The following is a 24,936-nucleotide window of genomic DNA, read 5'->3' as shown; positions in this document are numbered from 1 at the left end:
CGTTTTTTGTTGTTACATGAAAAATATTGAAAAAAGGAAGGGCAGAGCTTGAGAAAGAAAATGTTGGATTTTCCCCCTACTGTTATTAAATTATATTAAAGTGAGAAAGCACTTAAGCAGAAAAGTGTGAATACTGCCAATCTCAAAATGTAACGCTTATTATCTTTAAAAGCATTTTGTTACTTTTATAATACCTGAAGTGATATAATAGTGTCAGTCACTTAACCAGATCTTAGAGCATAATATCTTCATCTTAAGTACTATTATTTCCAGTATTTTAATAATTTTCACACTGTCTTGGAATGTGATCTTTTGTGCTCTGATGACACTTAAATTAATAGCATAATTTTCTGGTACTTGCAACAGATGCTTTCCATTTTGATTTTTCACATTTCCCTACATCACATACAGATAAATCCTCTAATAATCATTTTTATCTTTATCTTTAGGGAATTCAAAGGGTTTCCAGTAGAAATAAAGAAACATCAAGGGATTAGAATCCACAGATACATTTTGAAATCCAATTAATTTTAATACTAATTGCAATTTTTCGATGATGTTCCTTAAAAGGTGGCCAAATCTTTTCTTAAAGTGATCTGCTCATCTGATCTTATTTGCATGCTTCATTGATGTTGCCAACTGACTTTCCATATGCATATCTAAATCTCTATCTGAAAATCAGCTGCATTACTTTGTCATGCAAATCATGGAGGAATTTATCATCCATTTTACACTTCAACCAGTTTATTTCTGAACATTTCCCCTTTAAGCAATTTGCATGGATTCCATTTTTATCTGTGACAAGATACTTGGTAAAGAAATAAAGAGTGACTCTGCCGCTTTGTGATTTTAGAGGGACAAGTTACAGTGAAACTCTGGTATGAGCCACCGGGTGGCATTGATTTGTCTCGAGAGACAATGGAAGTGTGTGCCTTCGAGGGTTAAGTCAAACTGTTGGAGAGTTACAGCTCCTCCTGCTGTGGCTGTTGAGACCAATAGGGGAGAGAGATGTTTTGTTGCAGCTGGGGCAGATGCACAAGCCAGTGGTCATTCCTCATCTGGTCACTATTGTGGATGCATGACCTGACTGATTGTCTCCAGGTCGTCTGCAAGGGATTCCCACAAGGCGGTTTAATGTTGCCAGCCTTCATGTCCCATTTGCAGACATCTTTGTAATGCAGAGTTGGTCAGACAACAGGCCTGGTGCCTGAAGCCAGCTCTGCGGAAATCGTGTCATTGGGGATCCTGCCATTTTCCATTCTGTGGACCTGATCCAGACCGTGTAAACGTCGCTGAAAAAGAAGTGTGAATATGCTGGGGATGTGGGCTTGGGAGAGTTCATCTTTGTTTGAGACTCTGTCCTGCAATGTGATGCTCAACATCTCTCACTTCCATAAAGCTCAACACGCAAGCCTGGTAGACCTTCATCTTGGTATTGGTTGTTACCATCACATTCTCCCAGACCCTTTCGAATGTGATGCTAATGACCAATCACCAAATACAGTATTAAAAATGACAAGCAGCACAGAGTAAGTCCCAATAGTGCAAGCCAAAGGAAAATAATGCTACCAATTCCCAAACATCCAGCAGAATTTAGTTTCTCTTTTCTCACAAAATGATCTAGTGCAACTTAAAAGCCTTTCCAGGAGCAGATGATGTATTCTGCATACAGAATGTCATCTTTGGATTCCACCAACTGATTTATTATTATACCTGCAAATAAAGCTGACTTATACAAAATAAACCGGGGGGGGGGGGGGGTTAGTTGCATTTTTTAAAAAAAGAATATGAACAAGCAAGGACCCACAACAAAATGTTGTAAATTATCTCCAGCCCCCCAACAAGAGTGCACTTTCGAGGGCTCCAGACTGTTTGGGACTCACAGACGTTCCTGGAGTTTGAAAGAAAAGCACATCCCATTTTTATTTCCCCCCAGCCCTCTATTAGCACAGGGAAGCAAGCATTTTAACTTCAAAATATACATCTGCCTGTCCTTCATCACCATCTCCGGGGTACTGTAAGATGGAGCCTTTTAGGAACCAGAAGGCAAATTTGGAAATTTGAGGGTGTGTCATTGGTGCCCGGGGAAAGGGCATCTGTATCAGCCACCATCACTCAAAGACAGAATCTCTTTGTACCTCTGCTCTGTTCAGAACAGAGGGGTGGGGTGTTGGGTTTGGATCTCCAATCCTGGCATCTATTGAAATATAGGCATGCTTAAGGATCATGTTCAGTTTAGGAGTGGCTGAGCCACTGCAAACAGGAACTGAGCAAGAAAAGCAAGCTGCACCATTTCACTTTCAATTTTTCCTTATTTAACACTTATTTGAAATCTTTAAGACAATTAGTTTCCTGTTAATTATGTTGCTTTGAATGTGTACTTTATGTTTGACTTTTTTCAGTGAATCGGGGTTGTTTTATTTGATGTTTTAATGTGTTGTAAACTGGTTTGAATTTTTTTCCTTAAAAGTATAAAGCAGTATAGAAATGACATTAGTAATAATGATTACAATTATAAGGCACCTAATATTTTATAAGCAAGCACTGGAGCAGCTGTTCCTTCACTACACAGTTGATGGGGCCAGGAAGTGCAATCTCCCACTGGCCCCTGGTGACCTCACCGGTGCTAGAAGCCAGAGTATATTCATACCTTAATCTCTTCTGTCCCAAGACAACTAACAGTTAGAGAAGAGTGCTGCTGTCTTACAAGGTGGAAGAAGGCAAAGTGATAGGCAGATGGCCAATGCTGGGCTCAGATCATGGTGGTAAAATAAAACTCTTGAAAGATACTAAGTATCTGGCTCTTTCCACACACACACACAGAGATTCAACAAATACCCATATTTAGAAATTAGCGCTCTCCACATGTTACTCACATGTAAAGCACTTTTAGCCCTGTTCCAACCCCAGGTTTTCTACCTGAAGCAACTAGATGTTCTGTGCAGTTGTCTGCAGAGAAGTTCAAATGTGTGACCACCTCCTCACACTTTTCTTGTACTCCTGCTGTGCTATATAGCGCTAGAACATTGCCAGCCCCACACCACTGGAAGTGTGAGTAGAAAAAGATGGAGAAAGAGAAAAAGAAAACATTGCAGGACAGTGAAAAGGGGCATTCATTTTGTTTTTAAATCTCATGGCATGCATCCTCCCCAACCCTTAACCCCTTCAGGATGCTGTCCTGCTTTTGAGGGGCAAGGAGAGGTGTTTTTCAAAGACTTTCTCACATTCCTTACCTCAACTACAGACAATCAATCGACTCAAGTCTCCCTCTGACCTGGTATCTTTAGAGCGTCTCCCACACCTCTGTTTGTCAGGTAGCTTTTGGGGTCTTTTAAAAAATCATTTTCTTTTCATTTACAAACTTATTTACTTCTGCATTCATAGCAAGTACCTAAAGCACACAGTTTGCTTCCAAACTGATCAGGCACTTGACTAATTGAATTCACTATTTAGAGGAAATGATGTAGCAGAGTGTCTAAAGTTTTTGCTCTCTTCCTCTTGCTTTCTCAAGGTCCCCCCCCCCCAAAAAAAAACCTGTTATGGCTTAAGGGATGCAGTTGTTCATCCTGGCAACATTCATCTGCAAGTTTTAAACTGCATCTTGCAACACAAATACACAGGTTTTAGATGCTTCCGTGATTTGCAATACGTCTTCTGGATTCCCAATTACAGAACTTAAGAGAAAGTGTTCATGATTAAAACTTAAGAAGAAATTTAAATTCCTTTCAACTAAATAATGGAGGGAAAGACTTGCTAGGCTAGGCAATATCCACTACATTGATTGGAGGATTAAGACAAAAACATGAGAAAAATGCACTGCAGTGAACAGGTTCTGACACAGCAGGGGTATGGATTGGATGACCCGCTAGGTCTCTTCTCCTAGTAATTTATGATTCTTTCAGATTTGCCTGGAAAATGGTTTCCATTTGTCATTTACTCAAGCTGAACCCCCTCTTCAGTACCCCTCCCGATTCTTCCGATATATCCACCAGTGAAAGAAAAAAAAGAAAGCATCAGATCTGAAATCTTTAAAAAACTCCCCTTGTCAACCATCCAAGCTTTTGTGTGTTTTATTGATTCAATATTCCACAATTCCATTGCAGGCTTAGCAATAGAAGCTAGAAATACACCAGGCTTATTTTGAAGATCCTACATCGCATATTTTACTGGATATGTACTTTAACTAAAAATTCAGAGGAAAAGGGAGGGCTTTAATATAAGGTCCCTTGAATAATATATGCATTTAACTGCGTATTTTGGCAAAAACTGAGTAGAGAGCAAATTTATCAGGCTAATTAGGAAAAAAATAAAGTATGTATCTGAAGTAAGTAGATGTACTCGCACTTGTCATTGGGAAGCTCTTGGTTTATTTGGCACATGAAACAATGGCAGCCGCCTTGCCCTTGGTGCTGATTTCTGACTATTCTAAAATGTCTCCTCTGAGCCAGAATACACTGGCTGCTACTGATCATGCTGTGAGACACCTGCACTGGCTACTAGGCTTGTCATGACGCACAAAACCCTACCATCTTCAGCTTGACATTGTGCACGTTATAATTATTCATCCAAATGAATATGTCAGAGCAGCAGCAGCAGACCTCTCATCAGAGCACAAGAAAAATACATCAAAACATTATCAACCCAGCAGGAAGACAGGGACCATAAGGAAAATTACCCATTTTTAATACAGATGCCATAAAGCCATGTCTATTATTATATAAAAAAAAGAGGTGGGGGGACAACCATCAAGCTTAAAGTCCAAAAGTACTAGAAGATGAAATAGGAAACAGCTGTTAGTGGGGGAAATCAATTATGGTACCTGAAATCTATTTACATTCCCTTTAACAAGAGTGTGCTGGTATTCTAACAGTGACACTTGCACTGTTTGAGTTAAGGGTCTTGTCAATGTTTTCATTAAGGTGACCTACAGATGTAAGAAGTAAATACCTATCAAGAACTAGCACATGCATGCTGAATACCCAAAATATCTAGAACAAGAGGCAACCTGTCTACATATTGTTTTCCATTGCGCACAAAGAGAGAGAAAACAGTTAAGTAACCATCAACCTGGATATTTAGAATCAAGGGGCAACTCCAACTGTTTGTACTTGTGAATAATACTGGACAAGGGAAAAAATCATTTGCAGTTTTCTTATGCAGATGCAGATGCATTACCATAAAAACCTGGCAGTTTAATGTTTTCAGTACAGTTGTTTGGTTGGCATCCGTCTGTCTTGGGAGACAATGGAAGAGTGTTTATTTGAGGGTGAAGTCAAACTGTTGGAAGCTTGCCGTGTCTGATGTGGCTGTAGAGACCGATACGGGAGAGGCATATTTTGTTGCAGCTGGGGCAGACATTTCCTCTCTCTGCACTCCTCCCAGCGGTCATTCCTCCTCTGGATGCACGGTCCGACTGACTTTCTCCAGGCCTTGTGGTTGTCTGCAAGGTATTCCCACACAACCGGGCTGACGTTGCTAGCCTTTATGACATATTTGCAGACATCTTTGTAAAACAGAGTTGATCTGCCAACAGACCTAAAGCCAGCTCCATGTAGAGCATGTCCTTGGAGATCTTGCCATCTTCCATTCTGTGGACATGACTAAGCCAGTGCAGACATCACTGAGACGGAGTGCAAACATGCTGGAAATGTGGGCTTGGGAGAGCACATTTTTGTTGGAGACTCTGTCCTACATTGTGGTGCCCAAATCTTCCTGACACAGCACATGTCGAAGGCATCGAGGAAATCCACCCAACATTTTACAAATCTGATATTCCAATATAGAATTGTAAGCATAACGGGGCTTATCCCTTGAGTCTTAATGTCCTGGCTGATGGTTTCAAAAGACTTCACTGTTTTCTCTCTCTTTATGAGTAATGAAAAACAATATGTAGACTGGTTGTCTGACTGCAGCTCACATGTGAGACAGAAATATCAGCAGGTCAGGAAAGCTCCAAGATTTGTAAAAGTACAAAATAATAATAATAATAATAATACCCTAAAACATCTTAGTGAGGACAGAGCATGTTCAGTAGCCACAGAATACTGACTTTTGGGAAGAAGAAAAATATGGAAACAGAAGGAGGGATGCAATGGAGTATCATGGATGTGAGCAGGGCTCATTGCTGAACAATACAGATGCCTCAAATGAAAGGGTTGCACACCCTTGATAAGATAACCTACAGTGCCCATAATGCCATCTGGGGAATTTGCAGGAGGATACTGAATATGGATGCTTTTTTTCAGGCCTTTTTTTAATACTTCTCCAAATTGGTGCACCCTGAACTTTCACAAACCACACAGCCATGCATGACAGAGCTTATGCTACTCTGTAAAGCACCATGTTCTCTGACAGCACTACATTAAAAAAATAAGCAAAATAATGGTTTTTTTTTGAATGTGAGAAACTTTTAGAAAATTAAGTATTTTGCATTCTTGCCAGAGGGGGGCATCCCATGAACAGGACAAACTATTAATTCTATACAAATAATATATGGTACTCAAGTTTCTATATTTAACAGGAATGAAATGATTCCTAGTAACGATATTTTTTACTGGGCTAGAGTGTAGTATTTACAGCCATCATAAATACCAGCTCCCCATATAAAGAATTATATTGAATTCAAATTCAAAGATTTTCAGCACCTTTAGACATCAAAATATTTGTAAATTCACATTAGATTGCAGCTCATGGGATAACATTTTAGTATCAGTGTGTTGCACTTGTACCTAAGAAAGAAAAAGGGTGGATTTCTCAGCGAGGCTGGCAAGCCACCACGACAGAAATGGAAAAGTATGGAAATGACAATTATTTGATTTGTCTTTCAGTCAGAATTCACAAAAGCTATGCAGTCTTAAGCCAAGGTGCTTTCTGTATGTTGTATGTCTAATGCATTATGATGGTCATTTCACTATTAGAAACATAAAACTGCCTTATACTGAGTCTACTATTTAGCTCCATATTGTCTACAAAGGGCTGGCAACAGCTCTCTAGGATTTCAGACAGGAGTCTTCCCAGTCCCACCTGGAGATTCCAGAGACTGAACCTGGGACTTTTTGCATTCAAATCACACACTCATCCACTGAGCTATGTCTTTCTCTTGTTTAGCTTTCCCATTTCATATCTTATTTGTGACTACTTTTGTAATGTGTTTTTTCATGCTGTAAGCTGCCTTGCGCATGGGTTGAACTGTGGAAAGGTGGTATGCAAATAAAATTATGTCTGAATATACAGTAGTAACTCAGGTTACATACGCTTCAGGTTACATACGCTTCAGGTTACACACTCCACTAACCCAGAAATAGTACCTCGGGTTAAGAACTTTACTTCAGGATGAGAACAGAAATCGTGCTCCGGCGGCACCAGGAGGCCCCATTAGCTAAAGTGGTGCTTCAGGTTAAGAACAGTTTCAGGTTAAGAACGGACCTCCGGAACAAATTAAGTACTTAACCCGAGGTACCACAGTATGTATGTATGTTGGCTGGAGCTCCCTATCCCCTTTTCCAGGTTCCTTATCCCCGATCTAGACGAAGGACCCCTCACTGTTCCATCCTAAGACTACCCTCTGCATCCTATGGTGGGAAACTTGTATCATCATATCTACACTCATTCAGCATGTCTTGTAATGCTTTCCTTCTGCTGGATACAGCCCATTTTCCCTTTGTTTCATATAACCCTTCCCCTTAGGTAACTGACTTAAGTGCTTGTTCTCAAGATATGCTCTTCAATCTGCCTGGGAATGCAATGTTTTCAAACTTCATCTCCAGGACAGGTTGCTTCAACCCCAGCTAGTCACCCTACCCTCTCTCTCCTGAGCCCTTGACTATTCTCCATGTTTGTTTTTCCTAGGAATATGACCCTTCATGTTTTATTTCCTGGTGATTTTTTGACCTTTCATCATTTTTTAAGAGTTCTAATTTCTAAAGAACCTGGTTGCCTTCCTGGAACCACACAGTTTGGGGCTCAAGGGTGACCTATGAAGGGTTGAATGCCTTTGGTCCCCTCACCATAGTAATTTCTCTGTACGAAACATAGTCTGCTTTTCAATTTTTACAGCCTGTAAGTAGTGCCAGAGGAGGATGCTTAGCCACTATGGAAGGCTCAGTATCCAGTCTGATCCCTCAACCTTTGAGTCACCATGAGTCTCAAGGAAATTGCTCATTCTCCTCCTCTTGTTGGAGAAGGTAATTACTAGCATTTCAACTCTTCGTATTCTTTGCGTCACCTCCATTTCCCTGATATTGCAGTCTTTTATTCCCCCACGTGTCCCAAATGGCATAGGACAGCAGTGCAGGGGAGCGGGGGAGTGTATATCAGAGTTGTGATGTGAATAGTTTAAACAGTATATTCAGTTAAAGAATGGCTGTCTGTTGCACAGAATTTTTCCCATTGTCTTTCATTGTTTGCTTTGCATATTATATATTGTTTAGTTGGAAGGCACCCAGGGAATATTTATTGATAGGAAGCTATTTAAATTAAAATAATAGCAATAATAATATTCATCGTCTACAGCATGACATGCAAGCATCTTGTGCCAGCCAATGGAATTTGAAGACTTTTCTTTGGGCAGCTGAGCTTCATTACATATCAAATGTTGCATTTGAAACAGCTCTGACTTCCCACTGGATGGATGGTGGTTAACGGATTGAGGTTGAGTCCCAAGTAGACAGAAGGTACTCCATTCTGGACAGAAACAGTATGGGTGGGACTCCCGGGTCCACAATGAAGTAACTGTGCCACTAAAGGGCCAGGTGCACAGCTCTGTAGTGGGAAGCTTTTAATCTTTGATGTTTTGGTGTTTTCCTTTATGCTTCATTGGAAGCTGCCCAAAGTGGCTGGGGCAACCCAGTCTGATGGTTCGGGTATAACAATAACAATAATATTTTTTGTTGTTATGGCTTGTTATGAAGTGCAGAAAAATTGACCACTGACTCTTTGGATTTTGTCCTATTAATACTAAATACAAAATTAAGTTTATTTATTTATGTAACAGGATTTATATACTGCTTAATCAGACATAACCTCTAAGTGGTTTACATAGAATATAAAATGTTCATTATATTACTTTTTTCACATAAATGGAACAAAAGGAAGAGAGCTCAAGTTTATGTTAGACAAGGTACTTGCAGAAGGCTAAGCAGGTAAGTTCGTTGACAACCGGAGAAAAGAAGGAAAGCTGCTTACCTCTGGAATCCAGGAGATTGAGAACTGAACTGGTAAGTCCACAAGGCAATCTGGTGGTTCTGTGGGATACTGAGACAGAAGTGTGGAAGTTCAACATTTTTACACCTTATGAGTGATTTTTAATTTTTTTATGTTTTGCAATGTAAGCATACACATAGCTGAGGTTAGTTTAAATAAATCCCAAGTTGAAGACAAAGGTAAACAGGGCTAGCCCGTCCACGAGACAGAGTGAGAAAACCACCTCAGGCAGCAGAATCCAAGAAGCTCCACACAGGTGTGCTCCCCCTGCTGGAGAAGCGGCTGCAGTGGCTTCCAGTGAAATCTCACAGGATTACTGCAAGATCTCACCAGAATCTGGAAACCGAAGCTGCATAACCCCAATGAACAAGGCTTCAGCAGGGGCAGCGCAGACACTGGCCACCCCTGAGAGTAAACAGAATTTGAACAAACCAGGTATTCTGGGGTTTCAAAGCAGACCTCTCTGGGAAGCACAGAATGTTATCAGGAAAAAACCTTTCTGCCTTATGGTGCATCCTATATATAGTATTTTACACAATCTCTTTCTATATATGCAAAGACAAAGTAGGACATTTTCTTGTCACAAAAATCTCCTGGCCACCTGTCACAAGTTGAACCCCAAAATGAGTTTTAAACTTAATAAACCTAACAATACTGCCATATGCATAACTAAAGTTTTCTGGAACCTATGGGAAGAAAACAAGAGGTGATTGATCCAGCATAACTAACTGAAGTTAATGCTCCAATTTCCACTTATTTCAGTGCTCACACAAACTGTACATACATACATATTTATATCATGCAAGTCCTACTGATATAAGATGGACTTGTACATGCAACTGAACGCAATGTAGAAAACCAAGTTTGGCTGAAACTGAAAGAGAAGCACTGATGAAAAGACCACTACCTTTCCCCTAATCCACCTTCATAAAACTCTTGATTAAAAGGCAGAACACGAACATTTGAGGTGTTAAGAGGAAGTGAGGTTAAATATAAATACAACTTAAACCTTCCCAAATGAATCCACCCAACATTAATCCTGGATACTTGCCACCTACTACTCTGAATGTATTATCCTTCTACTTTGTTTTCTAATACTATGGTCCCTGCTAAACTTAATTCAGTAGTAGACCACATCCAATTGGCTTTTATGGTAATGAAGTTTAGCTTCTCTATAACTTTATATCCGCTTCTGGTAATCTCTCACTGATTCTCACACCTGCTCCTCACCTATGCTACACTTACATTTATTTTTATTTCTCTGGCTACTTGGTATTCAAATTTACACTTATATTTTATTACGCCTACCATGGTTCATGTCCCCTGCTGTACTTTCCATTTTTAAAGGAAACTTTTATGGCTTGCAAAAGCTCTTATGCTTTGTCAGTTTATCATGCTCTTTTCAGTCAGTTACACTAATGACTTTTGAACAAGTCACAAAATGAAGAGGGAGTGGTTAGGGAAATACAGCTGGAGAAGGGAAGGCATGAACGGTTTTCTTCTGCCACACACCTTATCTGTAGGACAGTAGGTGTTGGGTTAAGTCATCCCACTTCCTGACAAATGATTGACCATAGAGGACAGTTTGGGTTGAGATGTGCAGACTATTAGCTTTTCAGCCTTTACTGCATTAGAGAGAAAATATATTAGGATAGAATAGAAAAGAGTCAGTGTGAAAATTAGTCTAGACTCTGTACCAGTTAGGTATACGTTTCTCAAAACATCACACAATGGAAGGGGAAAAGGAATAACAGTAAGTATGTGATTCGAGGCATGTTTACTGAGATGATCAGTGAGATTTACACCCTGTGGTTAGGATTGCAGTTGTACAAGAGACAAGTACTCCTTACTGTATGCTTAAGTACTCCAGATTTTCTAAACATCATATGCCTGCAATTTTGATACATTTATGGAAGACCTAAATCGTTTAAAATGTGTTTTATACCTACTAACACACACAACCCCATGCTCAAGCACATCTGCATTTATTCTCAGCCTTTTAAAGACAAAATACAATGAATTGCCCAAGAAACTAACACAATCATTCTTCTGAGTTTAAAGAACCCAATGTCAGTTAACATTCTGCTTTCCTTTTACAGGATTGACTACACCACTCTCACTTATCAAGAAAGGTGTGGGCTTGCCCTATGCTTTTAAGAATATGAGTTCTATTTATGTTTTTAACTTATTGCCATAATGATGGACTCAGAAAACGAAACCAAGTCACAATAACGTGGATCTGAATTGGGGGCGGGGGAAGAGTTCACTGTAGTCTTCAATAAAACCTGGATTGTTACATATAGTAACATATTATTTTGTACTAGATATGAAAAAAGCATGGGCATTTTCAACAAATATTACTAGTCAATAGTCCTTTTTCAAGGCATTCATATGGTGTCTTTTAAAATAATGCAGTGCCTACAATCAGTGCTTGAATTAGAGGATGAAAAGGGACCACAAGCCCTCCACCCTGACTTTCATTCTTGGTAGCAAATTGTGTAGCCAAATCATGTAGCCTCTTAAAAACAGAGTTTAAGCAGAGCCCCCAGCCCCAACAATTCAAACATGTCAATACTTCTTTGCTGAATTGCTACCCAGAATAATAAACCCAATACAGTTGCATCACAAGCAATTTTCTAACTTTGGTAAGGTGATCTATAGGCTATTTCTTTCTCCAAATCCCAGTCCTCCTTTTTATGGTCTAGTTTCCACTGAGGAGCTAATCCATTTGTCTAGGTTATACCACTTTGGAATCCACACAATCAATTAAATGTTAGGGAGAAGGGTTCCATCTTCTGTTCCATGTTCAGGAAATGTTTTCGTGTGGAGGAACACTCAATCACTTCACCACTCTCATAAAATCTTATGCTGTGTAACCCAGATACAGGATTATCATTCCACAGAGATTTTGGCCTTTGGTTAGCATTTGCTAACATAAGCTAGAGAATGGGGTGAACATAAATACATAAATGGAGCTCTTACTGGATTAGACCAATGGTCCATCTAATCCTACAATCTACTTCCAATGGTGCTCAACAAGAGGATTCCAGGAAGCACACAAATGGGACAGGAGGCCAGGAGGCGCTTCCTACTATTGCTCCCAGTAGCTGATATTCAGCGATATACTACCTCTGAACAGAAAGGTTTCACTTGGCCATCATGACTAATAGCTACTGATAATCTTATCCTTCATTACTATGTCCAATCCCCACTTAAAGCTATCTAAGCCAATGTCCATCATTACATCTTGCGGGAGCAAATTCTATAAATTAATTATGTGTTATGAGAAGAAGTGCTTTCTTGATTTTTCTGTCTATCCATTTCATTGTATATATAAACAGACTTCTAGTACTATAGAAAAGAAAGGGGAGAAAATTCTATCCATATTCTTTCCACCATGCATATTTTATAAACCTCCTTCAAGAATGGAAGAGAGTAGAATTCACAGAGACAGGAACAGGAAGGAGAGAGAAAATAAGCCTGTAGTACTCTCCCCATCATGATTAGATTGGTAGTTTCACATCTACACCAAGAAAGGAAGGACACAACCTTCTAACACCTATTAAGAAAAAGCATTGTATGTAGGAATACTAGAACGGCTCTTCAAAAATGCAGAACCCCTGCATAGCTTTTAGAATACTATCAGGCAAGATCCAGCCAAAACTGAGCACTTTTCAGTACCATAAGTCCTATTGATTGCAATGGCAGAATTTAATATATACTTTGAAAAAATGAGATTTAAATAAATTTAGTTTTGGTGGACTATGCCCAAACATTTTCTGCTTGACATTCTTTAAATAAAAAATAACATGAATGAGCATCATTGCATAGTGTATTTATTACATATATTACCAGAAATCAAATCCCTGTGTCACCAAGCACACGTTTTATATATTAATTTTCTCCCTTGGCAAGTTTAAATGCCAGACACATTTTTAAAAAGGACAAACACAATTGATCCTTTCATCACTATAATCTTGTGAAACAGAGTTGATTGATGACCACTAGGTACAACTGGCAACTTGCATAATCTGGTCACTGCACAGTAAAACTAAAATAGTTACTTCCTTTTCCAACAACATACTCACTTTAGATAAAACAAAGCTATGAAGAATTAGTGCAAAATAAATTGAATTTGCAACACTCTTGGCTTCTGCAAGAATCTGACTTAATGGGACCGCTATTTTTTGCAAGGAACATTTTAACTGATGCAGTGAAGGCTTTAGAGTTTCACCCTGTAAGCTCTCATTAAACTTAAAGAAATCAGAATTTTGATTTAAAGATTTAAAGTGAGAGTTGTAAAATGAATTAAAAGAGACTGGGCTCAGAGTACTGGAGTCACCAGATTAAATTGAAGGTGCAACAGGTCTAACTCCACCAGACCCAGATGACAATCCTACCGTTGCCCTGAACCTACCAACATCTATTTACAGGATCATATTCTCTCACATAAGCCTGCTCAGTTATTAAGGTAAAAATCAGAGGCCCTTCTCCAAATCCTCCCACTGTCTAAACATGAGGGAGGTGGTGACTGGAGAAATGGCCTTTTAAGTACTGGCACCACACATGTGGAATGCCCTCCGTGGAGGGGTTTACTTTTACCAATTTGAGGTGAGTGTAATCATGTGACCTACCCTACGTATTAGTGTTCACATATATGGGAGGAACACAAATAGCGTCTCATTAAGAGTATACAATTTGTTACAAAAGGGAAATACTGACATACAGGTTGCTGCAGAAATAAGAAGTTAATTATGGAGGTGATATTTAAATTGAACCAGAAACTTTGAGATTAAAGTTAAAAGTTGGTAGAGGTAGAAGAGCCCTAGTGCCCTCCTAGAGGATAACTTGATTGAGTCACAGAAAATAATAGATATTTGCATTTTAAAGAAGTCTCATGCTACTAAGCATAGCTGGTGAAGAGTCCCTTCTAGTGCAGACAACAGGCATTGTCTCTCTTGTCTTTTCTAACAAAACAAATTTAAAAATAAGATGAATAGTGTATATGCTGATAAAGGACCACAAGTTCAACCTTGCCATTGTTGTCTCAAGCATCTTCTTGATATGCCTTCTATGGACAACATGGAGATTTGTTACGGCATACATAGTACAACAAACAGTAAGGCTGAGCTCTTCAGTAATAGCAAGCAAATACATTTCATTTACCCAGTCTTTTCAGCATGCAAGCAGGTTTTAATCTGATGATGTTTACTGGTTGCTGCTGTTTTTTTACCTGCGTGTATGTGTGTTTTTAAAAAATATTCTGCCATTGTTAATTTATATTCTTTTATCGGATATTGTTATGACTGTTGCAAACCACTGCGGGAGTTTTGTTAACTAAAGAATAGCACAGAAATGTTTTAAATGAAAAGCAAACAAATAACCACATGCCAGAGCCAGCTACAGAAGAGCGCATTGTAAGATTCATTTAGACCTCTCTCTTTCCAAACCATCTTACAGGGGGGTGGGGGGGAATCTGTAACCTGTACTCCACACACATGCCAGGGAGCCACAATTGTGGCCAAGTAATCCATATGCAGGGAATTGTTTCTTGTCCAAGGGAAGGCCACTTCTAGGTACCGTATTTTTCGCCCTATAAGACGCACTTTTTCCCCTCCAAAAATGAAGGGGAAATCTGGGTGCGTCCTATGGGGCGAATGCAGGCATCGCGGACCTCTCCGCCAGCAGCGGGAGCGCTCCCGCTGCTGGCGGAGGGGTGCCTGCATGCTGAAGCCTGCGCGCGCTGAGCTCAGCGCCTCCAGGCTTCGCGGACCTCTCCGCTAGCAGCGGGAACGCTCCCGCTGCTGGCGGAGAGGTGCCTGCATGCCGAAGCCTGCGCGCGCTGAGCTCAGCGCGCCCAGGCTTCGCGGACCTCTCCGCTAGCAGCGGGAACGCTCCCGCTGCTGGCGGAGAGGTGCCTGCATGCCGAAGCCTGCGCGCGCTGAGCTCAGCGCGCCCAGGCTTCGCGGACCTCTCCGCTAGCAGCGGGAACGCTCCCGCTGCTGGCGGAGAGGTGCCTGCATGCCGAAGCCTCCGCGCGCTGAGCTCAGCGCGCCCAGGCTTCGCGGACCTCTCCGCTAGCAGCGGGAACGCTCCCGCTGCTGGCGGAGAGGTGCCTGCATGCCGAAGCCTGCGCGCGCTGAGCTCAGCGCGCCCAGGCTTCGCGGACCTCTCCGCTAGCAGCGGGAACGCTCCCGCTGCTGGCGGAGAGGTCCCTGCATGCCGAAGCCTGCGCGCGCTGAGCTCAGCGCGCCCAGGCTTCGCGGACCTCTCCGCTAGCAGCGGGAACGCTCCCGCTGCTGGCGGAGAGGTCCCTGCATGCCGAAGCCTGCGCGCGCTGAGCTCAGCGCGCCCAGGCTTCGCGGACCTCTCCGCTAGCAGCGGGAACGCTCCCGCTGCTGGCGGAGAGGTGCCTGCATGCCGAAGCCTGCGCGCGCTGAGCTCAGCGCGCCCAGGCTTCGCGGACCTCTCCGCTAGCAGCGGGAGCCAGCACTGGGCTCCCACGGCTTGCAGAGAGCTGCCTGTTTGGGGGCTGGGGTCGGGGGAAGCTCGGGCTTCCCCAACCCCGCGCCTGGGGGGGAAATAATTTTTTTCCTTTATTTCCCCCCCAAAAAACTAGGTGCGCCTTATGGGACGGTGCGTCCTATAGGGCGAAAAATACGGTAGTTAAAACTCAACTAGGAAAACATTCAGCTAATACAAAGCCCATTATCCTTAGAGAGCTTCAAAACTGACCAATGATGAAGTGAAATGGATACATTTAAAGCCCACACCAAGCCAAAAGGATATTAAATAGTTTCTACTGGCAAAATCACTGATGTAGAATTTTTACTTTGGATATTTACTTTCTATCAGAAACTTCTACAGGTTGCAATTACAGTGGTACCTTGGGTTACATACGCTTCAGGTTACAGACTCCGCTAACCCAGAAATAGTACCTCGGGTTAAGAACTTTGCTTCAGGATGAGAACAGAAATCGTGCTCCGGCGGCGCGGCGGCAGCAGGAGGCCCCATTAGCTAAAGTAGTGCTTCAGGTTAAGAACAGTTTCAGGTTAAGAACAGACCTCCGAAACGAATTAAGTACTTAACCCGAGTTACCACTGTACATCACAAAGCTACCTGTCTTTAATGACTATTCTTAAATTGGCTTAAACATATATCAATTTTAATATTACTCAACAGATCAACTACTAAAAATATATCTGAAGCACAAGTCATAGAAACGTACTTCCCCATTCCCAAAACCATAAAAAACATTCATTCACCTTTGGATTTAATTTCAATGTTATTAGATGTTCCCGGCCACAGGAATCTTCTGCTTTTAACCTGATGGTACTAAAACCAGGATCTACAAAAACAACCCTGGAAGAAGAACAGAAACAAGTTCTGGTGTAATTTCATTTATGCCTTACCCCTATTAGTCTGTTACAAATATATTAATCAGAAATAATCTGTATGACACCCATTTCTGCTGTTGCAGATTTATCACTGAAATACACCAGCCAGCTGCTTAATGCAGTCATATATCTCTGAGTTATTTACATTGTGTGTCAGGGCTCACGCTGTGGTCAGTGAGCACTATGTTTCAGTTTTCCATCACTGGAACCTTTGGCACACACAGCATATACTTGTCAGCCTCCACTTATCTACACATTAAACTTCCTGTCAACTATTTGATCCATTTTTGCAGTTCCTTAAAGTAGAAGACTTTTGTGCTTGGATTTCCTTCTTCAATGAACTTTTTCATGATAATTATTATTATTTAATATATGTTATATTTGTTAATCATTTTTTACAAAATGTCTCAGACTTACAAAATATTAAAATAAAGTTATTCGATATTTAAAATACAAAACACATAATAAAACATAATATAAGTGCTCATCCATCAGCTAGCAGTCAGGCCACAATCGATGTTACATGCTCGGACTGTCCTGTTCTGGTCAACAAATTATAAATACAGGTACTATAAGAAATTCAGCACAGCAATTTATATACGATTAGTAAACTTTGTGAAAGCATTATCTTGAATTGTGGCAACAAGACCACTTTCAGATTATGTGAAATTTCAGATTATACATACAGAAGTTCCACTGTAAAAGAGTCAGACAAAACAGAAACGCAAACAGAACTGGGTGCAAGAAGAAGCTTTGCTTTCAGCTGAGTTCCAAGTTACTATTAATGTTAGGAACATAGGAAGCTGCCAGATTTATATCAAGTCACAACCTTGGTCCATCTAGCTCAGTATTGTCTACAGCTGGCAGTAGATCTCTGGGTTTGAAATAGGGCTGTCTGAAATACCAGGGACTTAACCTTAGATTTTCTGCATGCAAAGCAGATGCTCTTACGAGTAAGCTATGGCCCTTTCCACTGCATAATTATTACAATGGCTTTATGCTGTTAAGCTTTTTTTTGGCAAAACAGCAAAATAAAGACACCTTTGAGCTATTTTTAAGGAAAATTGGCAAAAACAGCACTGCCGACACGGGTTGCCATACGCCCGGATTTTCCTGGACCTTTTGCCAATTTACGTCCGGACACCACTTCCGACTGCAGTATTCCGGGTATATCTGGGAAATTCAAGACATATGGCAACCCTAGCAGAAGCAGTGCCCACCACTTCCTCCTTCCCCCTTCATAGGGTTGTAATAAAGGATATTGTATTCTGCGTAAACTGTCTAACATAGGTCCATTAATTCTGACTCCAAGTAAAAGTTAGTTGAATACAACCCACAGAGTCCTTCTCCATGCAATACATAACTATTACTCCAGGGTTCCAGATAAGGATTCAAGGTACAGATCTCTGCAATAGCAAATGAAGAGGGGTGTGTGAAGTGTGGGATTCTGTGGGGGCTCTGTACCATGAGTTGTTTTTCTCTATGTCAGCCAGGTTTGAGACAAGTGATTTCTGTCCATGGGAGGGCATTAAGAAATGTTACTTGTACAGATGGATTTGGAGCTCCAGAGGTTACCCCCTTGCTTTCTCCTATGTGCATTTTGCTACCCACTCACTACCTTTGTGGTTCCACAGAGCTGCTTTGGAGGTTGCCACCCTTCCCCAGCCAATTGATACAGGCAGGAAGACAAAGCCTTGTAGCTTCTATCAGGGCATGGCTTGATGTACCTCCTCCAAGAATGAAGTGAGTACTCCTGTGTAACTAGGATAATGTTTTGCATCTGTTATTCTAGAAGATCCCCTACCTCTGTTTACCCTATAATAATCAGGGGAAAGGGACAATAAGAGTAAAGCTCTGACTTTCTCAATTTGTCCTTTCTTAAACCAGCAAAAAAAGAATGGAGTAAAAGACTAGTTACCCTAACTGCCCTGAGGGGAATCCCAATTACATACTACATAAACTCTGGTGAAAAGACTTTCAATTGTAAACAAGATTTGACCTGTAGGTTCCTCTTAAGACCTTTTAAAAAATCTATGTTAAGAACTTAATTAAAGGATAGTTATAATAACAAAAGCTATTTAAACACAAGTTGTATTTAATCCATCAGTGTGAAACCTGAAAATACTATTTCTTCAGGAACAAGCATGTTAAATTTCCTAAACAGTTTATTCAAGATCACAATTATTAAACATGACATACTTATTCCATCCCAAAGTTTCTATATCTCCGATGACACCAGAGTAATAGTGTGGAGATGGAGGCGCATGAACTTCTTGTGTGTGTTTTTTCAAAGCAACTTCCTGTTGAAAAATATAGCATCTTATACGTTTGTTAACTGTTAAACAACTTAGAAATATATATATTCTGATTTCATACATTCAGACGAATCCCAATCCAGCTAAGGTTAGTCATGGCTAACAATGCAAATCTATATGTCTATTCAAAAGACACTCATAATTAAAACGAGTTTCCTTGTTTTCAGCAAGGCTTATGGATGAAATCTTATGCACATTTACAGTGGTGCCTCGCAAGACGAAAAGAATCCGTTCCGCGAGTCTTTTCGTCTTGCGGTTTTTTCGTCTTGTGAAGCAAGCCCATTGACGGATTAGCGCTATTAGCGCTATTGGCACTTTAAGGGCTAAAAACGGCTTTTTAAGGCTTAAGGGATTAGCGGTTTTGCTGCTAAAATGCTTTAGCAGCTTAGCGATTCAGAAAAAGGGGTTTTGGAGCAAAAAAACCCCTCAAAATTTTTCGTCAATTTTCGTCTTGCGAAGCAAGCCCATAGGGAAATTCGTCTTGCGAAGCGCCTCTGCAGACGGAAAACCCTTTCGTCTTGCGGGTTTTCCGTCTTGCGAGTCATTCGTCTTGCGGGGCACCACTGTACTCAGAAGTTTCGGTGTATTCGATGGAACTTACACTGAGGTAAGTGTGTGAAGGCTATGGACACTTACTTGCTAGAGTTTGATTCCTCTACACCTCAAGCCTTGCTGGCAGGGCCTTGTCAGCACCACAGAACTGGTCCCTTCCTGCTTCTCCAGTGCTCAGCTCATGGCTTAGCCTGGTTGCTCAGGTATGCCAGGAGTGGATTCCAAGGACCTCACGGAGGACAGACCCGTAGTAGCAGCTGACACCACAACTCCCACAGGGCTTGCTCCAGAAGCACTGAGGAACAGAATGCTTGAACAGCCTCTCCAGAATAAAACTATTTCCCCCCATCAGCCTCCCCTTTTCTCCCAATAACTCTTCTACTCTTTGCACCCTAGGAACCCTGTTTCTTTCTTCTCACCCAAATTTTGTTACTACCCAATTTGCTCTCTTTTGCTCATTCTTTGTGCCTTCCGTTTCCACAAAACATGTCGTTGGGACCAGGACACAGATTTTGTCTTCTGAAGTTTACAAATTATTCCCTATACAGTGATACCTTGGTTCTCAAACTTAATCCATTCTGGGAGTCCGTTCGATTCCTGAAACCATTCAAAAACCAAGGCGTGGCTTCTGATTGGCCGCAGGAGCTTCCTGCACTCAATCGGAAGCCAAAGAAGCTGAGTCGGACATTCGGCTTCCGAAAAACGTTCGCAAACCGGAACACTTACCTCCGGGTTTGCGGCGTTCGGGAGACGATTTGTTCGACAACTAAGCCGTTCGGGAACCAAGGTACCACTGTACATAAAAATGGTCAGATTCAAAGCATTCAAGGGGTGAGAACAGATATGGGAACTAAGGAAAGAAAAGTATGGGAAGAGTTGGAGAATGACAATCTTCTCTGTCACATTCCTTAATCAAAGGAAAAAGGAAGAACCAAGATAGCATATCCTTTCTCCTTTTAACAAGAAAGAAGTGATGTGTGCCTTAACAGTAAATAAAGGAAAGTATGGGCATTGAGGCTTCAGTTCTGTACACTTTGGAGTAAGTCCAATTGAACTCACTGTGACTTGCTTCTGAGTAGACATGTACAAGATAGCACCCTATCATAATAGCTCATTTGACAGCACAGTGTGCGCTGTCTTCTGCGTAGATCTACATTGGTTTTATACCATATTAAATTCATAATAGTTTTTTTTCATTATGTATTTTCTCAATTAATGAAGCCTAAAATTGCAACAATTGGAATGATGGGGTTTGCATTTTCATTTTATTTTTTTATTTTTTTGAGGTTAAAAGGGGGTCCTCATACTAATAAAGGTTGGGTCCATTAAACTGCTTTTGAACCCTCTGGTAGAAATCTCTCCACATTTTTAATCAGGCATTGTCAATGCATATATGAATACAAATTTGAAGCATGCCTCAGAGATTTAAAAAAAATGGGAACACTCAAACACTCTGACTAGAAGGACGCCGTGAAGAGAAAGGGATACATAAAACCTATGTCTAGTGGAACTACCTATTAAAAAAATTCACAACCACTGACCAAGTTCCTTCTGGAAATATACTCCAGTATGATTCAGAAAATGAAGCTCAGAGCTATCCAAAAGTTTAATATGAGGCATCCTAAAAAATGAAGAGTAGTATGATAGAAACATCATGACAGTTTCCAACTTTATTTCCAACTACAAGTTCTAAGAGCTTATCAGGTGATAAATCTCAGCCTTTCACCTTGCCACAATCTATTGGCAGCAGAACAACAAACTGTCCACACCAAATGGATTGCAAATGATAGCCTTGCTGCATGGGTTAGCTGTGGTTTTTGTCTTTTTGAAACAGAAAAATAAAAAAGATCTGTGTGCTCCAGAGCTCAGGAAGGGGAGGATACACTCTTAGGGTAAAAAGGAGAAGAAGAAAAATCATGAAATGGTAGAATTTTTGCCGGGAGAGGGAAAGAAGACATGAAATCCTTGCTGGTGTCTGCAGTTTTCTTTTTAAAAGGGTTACATGGGCACGTACGCACTTGAGTGGCACAATGAGAGAGCAATCAACCTCTAAAAGAAATTATAAGAAGTCATAAAATAGTGCAGATATGAAGGGAATTATGCTGCTCATCAGTAGACAGTCAGAAGCACTATCCAAGAGGTGCCCTCATGTAGCAGTATCATTTCGCACAGCATTTGCAGAAGAAATGCACAAAAGCGTATCATTTAACCCTGCAACAAAATATTGTTGCCTGAGTGCTGGAAAAATATGATATGCTACTCAAGAAGAATCTGGATCTTCTGCAACAAGTGTATAACTGCTGCACATTCACTGTGCTAAAAATTATAGTCTAAAAAAGCCCTCAGCACTAAACATTATCAGCAAACAGGAAAAATATTTAAAGAAAAGCAAGTTCAAATAAAGTGTGTATGTACTTTCAATTGTACTTAAAAAAAACACCAGTGTCATAGAGAGCCTCTTTAGATCCAGCTGAAAATAGCTCAGGTTTCTCCAAAATATCCAAATCCCCAGGTTCTGAAATTTAACATTTTCACAGGAATGAAACTGCGGTTCTTTTGAAGTCGCAACTGGATTTCACCTTGCAATGGTCGGTTCCTATTGCATTTCTGCTTGGCAAGTTATAAATTAGAAACCATGGCCATGGTAAAATCAGAACAAAATAAAGCATGCCTCTCATTTTTTAGCTCTGGAATCACCTTTATGATGGATATATAGGCAATAAAGAGATATTCTTACACTAGTAATACTGTGCTGCACATGACATACCCAAGAACTTAAATAGGCAGGTAAATTAATGGATGCACATTGCCTCATATTCCTCCTTTATGGCCAGCAATGAAGTTAAGAGGTAACCGTTTTCCTCCCTTCCAGTCTGAAAAATATTCAGCCTGTTCAAACAAGCCCTACGCAGGGGTTACCAATCCAAGAAATAAACACGAGGGGCACAATGGGGCACACTAGCTATGCCTCCTCTGTCATTGTTTTTCCATTCCGTGTTTAGAAGGTTCCAAAATGTATGAGTCTCCACATATCAAAAAGGCTCTCTTCTTCAAACAGCCATCTTCCACAAATTTGAAGGTAATGAAAACAACAAAGAGGTTTGCAAATGCATGGAACACTGCTTTAACTGAGTGTTGCTTTAGACATAGACAAATAGTCCAGGGCAAAGTCAAATCAGTCCATTTTGATGCAGATTGGTTCTCACTTTTTTAAAAATCATATAAATTGAGAGAGTCATATAAGCATTCCTCCCATGAGTCACTCATCATTGTGGTTGGGGTCTAGAAACTATTCCTCAAATTTGTGTTACTGTATATGTAACTGCATCACTGTAATTAGATTTTTATACTGAATATGCTCCATGTATGGTTCTGCTATTGTTTACATGGTTATGTGTCAGTTTGTACATATCTTTATGACAAATCAATTTTTAAAAGTGGAAAAACAAAAATAACAAAGGGGATAAAATCAGCACACTCATCCCCACTGCTCCCTCTCATGTGTTTACTTTGTGGTTTTTGTAACATGACATAATATAATACAAGGCTAATAAAAGGCTACACTTGAAAAGCAGTATCTTAAAACAGTTGCATTTGGAAAACCATAGCCTAGTTTCTAACTATTAACTTGTAAAAAGAGGTTACATAAGCAATAGTATTGGCCATTACATTGCAGATACAACACAATTCCAGAAGGATCATATGAAAAACTGCAATTGTTCTGGAAGATTAGCAAATAGGGTATCTTGATTATTATACAAGTAAGTAAAAGTAAACAGTAAGGAGACAAATTAGGATCACTAATCCTCTGTAATATAGTTCCTCACCAAAACAGTCTTCAACTCCACCATGAAACTGACTAGATCCGAAGAGTGCTGCAACCGCTGAAAAACACATTCCTTTTTGTTAGTTATTTCATGTAATGCTTTGTGCTAATATTCTTGCACTGGCCTGTTTTTTATCATAAAGCATATGATTGATACCATTAAAGCTAGACAGGACTCCATTTCGCAGCAAGTGAGAAATAAAAAATGACCCCGTGGCTTCAACATTTCGAGAAAAATATCTCTACACACAAACCCCCAAATCTCTTCTGAAGGGTTTCCAGAAAGTCTCTCACTCTACATGGAAACATGCCTTGTACCAAGTCAGACCATTGGTCCACCTAGCTCAGTACTGTCTGGCTGTGGCTCTCTGAGATTTCAGAGAAGTCTTCTTCCAGCCCTACCAGGAGATGCCTAGGACCTTCTGTGTGCAAAGCAGAAGCTCTACCACTGAGCTACAGCCCTTCCTCCTATTGTAGAAAACCTGTAGTGAAATAGATGAATACATGACCATGACTTTATTCCCACATTGTCTTCCCATCATCCTCAGAAGTCAGAATGCCAGAGCTCTCAAAGAGAGACTATCAGTCAACCAAGCTTGGAGCAAATTCTTCTCCCTATCTAATAGGAAGAGCACTCCATAAGACTTCATTGTAGGATTCAGCTTCCCCTACTCCTGACAGTAAGAGCTGTTCGACAGTGGAATTTGCTGCCAAGGAGTGTGGTGGAGTCTCCTTCTTTGGAGGTCTTTAAGCAAAGGCTTGACAACCATATGTCAGGAGTGCTCTGATGGTGTTTCCTGCTTGGCAGGGGGTTGGACTCGATGGCCCTTGTGGTCTCTTCCAATTCTATGATTCTATGATTCTACTCAGGGTCAGGGTCATAAGCAGACTCACTTTTGATGTGATCTGAAAATTAATTTACTTTGAAGCATTTCTACAGAAGACAACAGAGTCACTTTAAATATATACTTACAAGCAAATGGGTTGTAGGCTACAGGCATTCTCAAGTATTTATAACATCACTAGCTACTGGAATTCAGTAAGTTCAGCAACACGTTTCACAAACATACCTGTTTTAGAATTTGCTGGTATCCATCCAACAACTTTTTCAAATACCAGCTACACTGTATCCTACAAAATAGAAAATAACCCATATGAAGTAAATTAGAAGACTAACATTAAAATGAGTGCTTTTTGGTAGTTCTATGTACACGGAAAGGGAAATATAACACACACAATAACATATCCTTTATTTTAAGAAATTTTAGTTTCTTGTATGTTATGTCATCTACCATAATACATGAATTTCAAATGTATATGTTTACCAAATGTGCTCTATAAAAATGCCTAATATTCTCTGGAACAGAGTACTGTATTATCCCATAGGAAACGCTATTTTCAATGCACTTTATTAAGGTGCATGGTAACTGAAGTATGAAATATAACAAACTGTAACAGATTTTTAAACTTTCAATTAGCTAACACTTTTTATTATTATTAAGCTTCACTTTCCTCTATTAAGCTTCAGTACAGTGGTATTTCGGGTTACAGACGCTTCAGGTTATAGACTCCACTAACCCAGAAATAGTACCTCGGGTTAAGAACTTTGCTTCAGGATGAGAACAGAAATTGTGTGGCGGCAGTG

At 40.4% G+C, this 24,936-nt stretch overlaps 1 protein-coding gene across 4 annotated transcripts in view; it reads right to left on the bottom strand.

Annotated features, from left to right (window-relative positions):
- Positions 1-24,936, bottom strand: part of FANCL (FA complementation group L) — a 46,655-nt gene that overhangs the window by 7,502 nt on the left and 14,217 nt on the right. For 3 of the 4 annotated variants that reach the window (XM_083432751.1, XM_083432754.1, XM_083432752.1), the window contains 5 exons: positions 24,362-24,422; positions 23,293-23,349; positions 18,798-18,898; positions 16,467-16,563; positions 9,184-9,252 (listed from right to left, as the gene is read on the bottom strand). In XM_083432751.1, coding sequence (XP_083288877.1) covers positions 9,184-9,252; positions 16,467-16,563; positions 18,798-18,898; positions 23,293-23,349; positions 24,362-24,422 — 385 coding nt within the window. The remainder of the gene's footprint in view (positions 1-9,183; positions 9,253-16,466; positions 16,564-18,797; positions 18,899-23,292; positions 23,350-24,361; positions 24,423-24,936) is intronic. The other variant, XM_083432753.1, reaches the window with a different exon arrangement.

Source organism: Podarcis tiliguerta (assembly GCF_965153285.1).
Source record: "Podarcis tiliguerta genome assembly, chromosome: 3".
NCBI lineage: Eukaryota > Metazoa > Chordata > Lepidosauria > Squamata > Lacertidae > Podarcis > Podarcis tiliguerta.
The sequence above is the reverse complement of the archived record's forward strand: the minus strand, read 5'-3'. Positions and strand labels throughout refer to the sequence as shown.